Source organism: Mesocricetus auratus, unplaced genomic scaffold, assembly GCF_017639785.1.
Source record: "Mesocricetus auratus isolate SY011 unplaced genomic scaffold, BCM_Maur_2.0 Super-Scaffold_100014, whole genome shotgun sequence".
Taxonomy (NCBI): Eukaryota; Metazoa; Chordata; class Mammalia; order Rodentia; family Cricetidae; genus Mesocricetus; species Mesocricetus auratus.
In genome coordinates, this window is record NW_024429197.1 from 5,207,246 (window position 1) to 5,213,963 (window position 6,718).

The 6,718-nt window shown below is 53.6% G+C and overlaps 1 protein-coding gene across 1 annotated transcript; it reads right to left on the reverse strand.

Annotated features, from left to right (window-relative positions):
- Nucleotides 1–143: 143 nt before the first annotated feature.
- Nucleotides 144–6,718, reverse strand: Ddost (dolichyl-diphosphooligosaccharide--protein glycosyltransferase non-catalytic subunit). The gene is made up of 11 exons (XM_005081035.4): nt 6,492–6,718; nt 6,264–6,374; nt 4,145–4,231; nt 3,298–3,401; nt 3,090–3,184; nt 2,435–2,528; nt 2,041–2,189; nt 1,445–1,592; nt 859–979; nt 644–750; nt 144–556 (listed from the first exon to the last, which is right to left on the reverse strand). Exons 1-11 carry the CDS (start codon nt 6,649–6,651, stop codon nt 407–409), a joined length of 1,326 nt encoding a protein of 441 aa, XP_005081092.1. The 5' UTR covers nt 6,652–6,718; the 3' UTR covers nt 144–406.

Genomic DNA, 6,718 nt, shown 5'->3' on the forward strand with positions numbered 1-6,718 from the left:
CAACTCTTAGTCCAGCACTGAAATTCTAGTTTCCACTTTGTGACTCCCACCTTCCCTCTGTGAAGAGTTAAAAGACACCCAGTCTCTGGCATGTAATCGCTAGACAGCAGCCCTGCCATCATGAAGCGTGAGGGGCCAGGTGATGGGGGGAGGGCAGTGGTTCTCTTTATTTTAGAAATGGGGGTGGCTGCACATATGAAAAATGCCACAGTGTGATTCAAAGTGGGAAAACTTACAGAAAAAAAAAGACTATTCCCTACCCCCACCCCATAGTCGTCACTCACTGAGGTAAGGCTGTGCCATTTTCCCATGGCCTTTATAAAAAAACAACAAAAACCCAACCCCTCAGTTCCAGTGAAATCCTCTCGCCATCTCCCTGCTGTATGGAGGAGTCCCAGGCTCGGGCTCAGTCAGACTTCTCCTTCTCCTTCATATGCAAGAAGACGATGCTGAAGATGAAGAGTCCGGCCATCATGGAGAAGGCACTGGCGTAGTAGGGATAAGCCGAGGGGATGAAGCGCTCATACTGTGTGTGCTGGAGTGGCCTCACTGACACCTGCAACAGGACAGAGGGAGCAGGCCCTGGTGGCTGGGAGGCCTAAGAAGGACACCTGCGGCCAGAAACGGACTGCCCCTTGCTTACCTGGGTGGAGGAGTACAGGTGTGTGTAGCCTAGCCGGTTGTAATCCACTTTAAACTGGAACACACCATACACATCGGGCAGCTTGAACTGGACACTGTACTTCCCACCTAGGGAGGCAGCAGCAGCACTCAGACCAGGAGGTTTCCCAGGGGACGAGTGCCTGAGGCAGCAGGTGGCTGCTCTGTGTGGCTTTCTCTGGCAAGTGTCACACTTACCTTTCCTCTTCAGGAAGGTCCTCACAAAGGGGTCAATGCGCACAAACTCCAGCTGAATGTCGTCACCATCAAAGGGGACCCACTTGCCATTGGAGAGTTGCTCAATCACGATGCTGTACTCCTGAGATGAGGGGCTGGGTCAGCGGGGCGTGCCAGCAGCTGGAGGTGGACTACACCCACAGGCACAACTGCCCTCAGTTCCCACCCCACAGACACGGCAGGACTCAGTCCTGCAGCCCATGGAAGCCCCTGATGCCTGCAGTCACAGAGCACCCCTGCCTTCCCTGGGCTTGAGACCCTTAGCAGAGTCTCCTCCATCCTGCATGTGCAGGGACTGACAAACGTCTAGGCATTGACAAGTGACCCACAAAGTCCAACCCAAAGTTCCACCCGCTATGTCACTTTTCTGTAGGTCTGAACTCTACTACATCTCCGCCACAGGAGCTTCAGTTACCATTGGTGGCCAGTGGCATCTCTGCTGACTCTCTTAGGGACAGAGAAGTACATTTTCATCCTGGATACCCCTGAGCTAACTGATTCCGCCCTGGTCAAAACCTTAGGACCTGCCCATCCCAGGAGGTCTTACCACTAGATCAGTGACAGTGTAGGCATTGGGTGGGGCCGTCTCGCCCACCCGATGATGGGACACAGGACCCACTCGGAGGACACCCTCTTCCTTGAACACCCAGCGGGAGAGGGCCACAGCTAGCTCATAGTTGCCTGTTTGAGAATACCTAGAGGAGAGAAAGCAGAGACTGGGGCTGCAACCCACTTCCTGCTGGGCTCTTGATGGAGACCCCTCCTGTATATCAGGCCAGTGCACTCTAAGTGAGGTTCTGATGGGAGGCTGCATACAGTTACTGGCCCATGGGTAAAGGGAAACACTGAACAGTGAAGGCTGCAGGTGGTGTTGCTCGGGACCATCTGCACAATCAATCAATCCCAGTCCATTTTGGTGGTGGAGACTGAACCTGGCCTACGCCCGTCAGGTAAGTGCTCCGGCAGCCACATGATCTGAGAGGGGAGGGGAGAGAGCTCCACAAAGCCACCACCACCCTGGTGAGCATGGGGCGCCAGCAGTACTGTGACAAAGTCTGGGTAATGTGATGCCCTGAAAACACATGCTTCAGAAGGCTCTCCCCCGTCTGCACACAGACCTCGTGTTCCAAGCTCTGGCATTACCTCTGGGCACCAGGTGTGGCCTTCTGCACTGCTGAGTTGAAGAAGGCATCGCTGAAGAAATCCAAGGAGCCACTGAAGATGACCCGGGCATTGTTCCTGGCCTGGAGCCCCGCGATCAGGAGAGTGTTCTTTCCCACTGCGTGGGGGTACTGGCAACAGAAAGGGTGGTCACCTGGACATCACCAAAGTACCAGCAAAGCCACCGCAGCAAGGGGACAACAGGCTGGATGCCTACATGGCTATGTCCCCCACCCATCTTAGGGATGACGTAGTCTCCAATTCCATCACCTCTTCATCGGTCTCAACAAAGCCCACCTCTCCTGCTTTGCTCTGGCTTTCAAATTAAAAAGTGCTGCCACTGGGCCCAGGAGCTGGAGGCTGCAGAGGCTCTCACCTGGGTGATGGGCTTATCTGGGAAGAAGGAGTAGGAGGTTGAAGAGCCCGTGAGGATGTCCAAAACCAAGGGATTGTCAGGGTCAGCCACCATTCTGCAAGGGAAAGGAAAGAGAAGCCTGGCACTGAGCAGGAAGCAGCTGCAGGACAAGGGGTCCTACGCCATCTCCTCCAGGGAAAAGCTCTCCCATTTCTTCCCAGAGAGAGAGGTCAGCTCTTTCTCATTTGTTCATTCGTTCATTCGTTCGTTTGTTCATTCATTCATTCATTCGATTGGGTCTCACTAGCCAGGCTGGCCTGGAGCCCCAATCCTCCTGCTTCTGCCTCCTCAGTAAGGCATGCCCCACATCTGCCTTCTCAATAGCCAAGCACTTAGGGTTCCTCTAAAACTCACTGCTACTACCTAGGGGAACAAACATTTTCAACCCTAAATGTGGTTGAGTGGTGGTGGCACACGCCTTTAACATCAACACTTGGGAGGCAGAGGCAGGTGGATCTGAGTTCAAGGCCAGCCTGGTCTACAGAGTGGGTTCCAGGATAGACAGGGCTACATAGAGAAACCCTGTCTCGAAAAACAAAACAAATTCGGCTTGATGCCCACAAAGAGAAAGCGAACCCTGATCCTCCAGGTCCCCCTGGTGTCCCCGCTCACTCACCCAACTCCCCGGAAGAGAATGGGGTTCAGAGATGACTTCCCAACGATGGTTGGGGCCTTCAGCAGGTTCTCAGTATCAGCCACGATGAGCGTATGCTGCAAGGGACAGGGAAACGGGGTCAAGAGGGTCTCAGGGCCAGGGAGCCCTTTCTGACTTCCACCTGAGCTTTGCTGTGTGTTCCGACAGCTGAAGGGACTAGCCTGATTACCTGGCCAAGGTCTGAGACATCGTAATTGTGATGGTCAATGACAGCTGTTTTCTCTTCATCAAATTCAATCCCACACTCACTGCCCAGCTCCCGAAGAGGATCACCTGCACAGATCCAAGAGATTGCCTGGCTGAGCTCTGATCGGCAGGCCTGACAGTGTAGGTCATTGCTTCTTCATAGCTCACCCTCTACTGGTTAGCCACAGTGCCCAGCACCTTCTTCAGGCAGGAGCATCACCTCCAGGGCTGAGAAGATGATGAATGAACCTAAATAGCCTTCTGCCTGCACAAACGTGCAACAACTTGGTTCTGCACAGACCCCCCCTTAACAAACTTAGCAAAGCCACAGCCAATGCTGGCTTTCACAAGCCTGAAGGCCTAACTAAGCTTACCAGTCCTTGTCATCACCCCACCAAAAGACCCACAGAGAGGAACGTGGCTGAAAGGTTATCACTGCTGAAAAACAGGCCCTGGGCTGTTCGCTATTGAAACTGAGGGACCAACACATGAGCTGAGGATGTAACTCTCTCCCTGCTGCTGTAAAACTTTCAAAACCAGAATCTGGAACAAAACCCACCCACTGCCTGCCCTGACTTCCTTGCTCCCATCAGAGCAGTCACCCAACAGAACACAACAAGGCAAACAACGGAGGCGACCATCCTCACCGTCTCTCGTCACAGGACAGTACAGGAGGGACCCAGGGTCCAATAAGCCCTGCAGCTCCCTCACTGTCTCCCTGTCCCTGAGCTCTCCTAGCCAATGCCATGTTGGCAGCTCCTGCATATAAAGCTCTCTGAGCTCTGTGGAGAACTGTTGGAAAGCCCTGGAACTTCCTAGGGCAGACTTACCAATGTCGGAACTGGCAGCTACCAAAACACTGCCACCACCGTCAATGAAGGCACTGATGGTTTCCACGTTGATGTTGCCTCCAAAATCTGAAAAAGGGCCCCAGACACAGTGACCAGACAGTCCTGTCCCCACTCCCTGGCAGCTGGATGGAGATAGCAGACCCTCCAGAGCAGCCACAGTTGATCTGAGTAGGTCCCCATGGGCCCAAACTTGAGAGGGAAAGTAAACTCACCACATCTGTCACAGGCCACAAACCTATGTCCTCAAAGGGAAGCCCAGAGCAAGGCCTTAGTCATTCAGGTGCACTCACCAAACATGTCCTCGTCACAATTCGGTGAGAGCACACACCCCAAGCCACATCAATTCACTGAGAAATGCTGCACTTTCCACCCACATTTCACAGAGCGATGCTGTTCAGATGCCCAGATGCCTTGACACCCAGCCTTTGCCATCGCTGGCACTGGTCACCTTACAGTAATCTAACAATGTCACGCCATCTAAGCTGTTTGGAAGGCACTGCAGAATCCACAGATGACACTGTCACTTGACTGTAAGGCTCACTGACCTAACACTAACACCTTCCTTACCCTCAGCAGAACCACGCAGTGCTTTCCACATCGCCCAAAGGGTTTGTTGGTTCCCAGCATCTGGAGGATGCGAGCCTACCCTGTGCCGGTCATTCACTTAGTAATTAACCTCTGCTGCCATAAACCTCCAAACTAGCATGGGCTGAGGGTTGATGAACTCTAGAGATATCTCCAGAGTGAATCTGCTGTCCAGTGTAAGATAATCTGCTTACGTGCTAAGTGTTTCTTATGGACCGGGAAGGATGAATAGGACAATGAGGGAAGGGAGCCATTGTGCCAAGGTTAGTGAGGAGAGCCTTCACCCAGTGATACATGAGAAGACAGAAGGGTGAGCCGGACAGCAACAGCATGCACAAAGAGCACACGGGCAAAATAAACATCAGGTGTGAAGTCTGCCAGATAGGGTGAGCTACAGGGCTGGACCAGAGACCAGGAGTGAGGTGAGGTGGCCAATTATTGAGGGCCGGGGCTGGTGGGAGCCACTGGAGGATTCTGAGCAGAAGAATAATGTGATTTCTTTGGTTTCAAGGTGGAGCTGGGTACAGGTGGCATGTAGGTCAGAAGACACAGTGAGGTCAGGCTGTGAGGGCATCCCAAGACCAGGAAGGGGTGATGTGGGGGAGCTTCCCATGGGGCCTCAAGGGATTAGCAGGAGCCGGGGGAAAACACTTTGGACAGCTGGCAGAGCCCAGTCTTGTGCAAACTGCAGAATACACAGTAGTTGCCAGAGAAATAAAGGCCATCTATGAAAGAGGAATGGCAGGAACATCTTACCCTGGACAGGGACAGCTAGAGTCTTCTGACACAAGGATAAAATGGAAAGACTATCCACCATGCTCACCCAAACAGCAAGGCAAAAGAGAAACAGCCAGGGCTGCAGAGATTGCTCAGTGGTTAGAGCACTGGCTGCTAATCTTAGCGGGCTGGGTTAAATTCTCAGCACCCACACAGCTGCTCACAACTGTCTACAATTCCAGTCCCAAGGGATTTACCTCTGAAGGTATCAGGCATACACATGGTGAGATGTACATGCTGACCAAACTCCCAAGCAAACAAACAAGAAATATCCAAAGGACCGGAAGACGCCTAGCCAGTTGAAGACACATACGAGGAGGCTACAGCTATGTGAAAGCCACGCAGCTCAGCAAGATAAAAACGAGATCCCCCAATTATCTGTTCTTGGTATGGGAACACCAGACTCTCAGGCCCGGGGCTGGGGGTGTTGCAGTCTTATGAACTACCACCTGCAGAATAGCTTTTTACAGCAATCCATGTTAGTAACCGGACAATGCCTTGTACACAAGCAAGTCAAATCAGGGCTTTCTTTATCAGGACCTTTGTTAGAGAAAAACCCCTGCTCCATAAGCAAAGCGTCTATTATTATTCCAGGCCCAGGCTGGAATTAACATTTTCCTCTACTGTTCTTCGAAACTCTTCCCGAGACCCAGAGCATGCCTGGGAACCACAAGAAGACAACGGGGTCCTGCACCTCGAATCCTAGCCAGTTCTGGGGACGACGCACCGCCCTTACCTTCCACGGAGGGGGAGAAGATGATGAGGTTGTCATAGAGGAATTCCCCGTACTTAATGAGGGACAAGCTGGGGTCATCTGCGGTCTTGAAGGTGAGCTCAAAGGCCCGGTCTGGAGAAGAGGGAGACGGAGCAGATGTTCAGCAGAGGAACCCTCGCTGCCGCCGTTGGAGGGTGCCGCCACCCCGGGGCTCCCCAACCCCGGCCATGCCCTCGCCGCGGCGCTCACCCTTCAGGCTGCGGAAGAACATCGAGTGCGTGTCCCGCACGTTGAGGTTGTCCAGCAGCACGAGGGTGCGGGGGCCGCTGGCGCAGACGCAGCCGAGCGCAGTCAGCAGCAGTCCACAGAGGGTCCAGGCACGGGAGGCGAGGCGGAGACCCATCTTCATCTTCCTGACGGAGAGCCCCGCACCTGGACACCGGAAGTACCCCTCGAGGCCGCCCAATGGCCGCTCG

Excerpts from the sequence above, each read along its gene's own strand:
- Ddost (XM_005081035.4), bottom strand. The coding sequence starts at position 6,651 with ATGAAGATGGGTCTCCGCCTCGCCTCCCGTGCCTGGACCCTCTGTGGA. Across the intron at positions 2,190-2,434 it reads CAGATAAGCCCATCACCCAG|TACCCCCACGCAGTGGGAAA; the intron begins GTGAGAGCCTCT and ends TTCTGTTGCCAG. Across the intron at positions 1,593-2,040 it reads GCCACACCTGGTGCCCAGAG|GTATTCTCAAACAGGCAACT; the intron begins GTAATGCCAGAG and ends TCTCTCCTCTAG.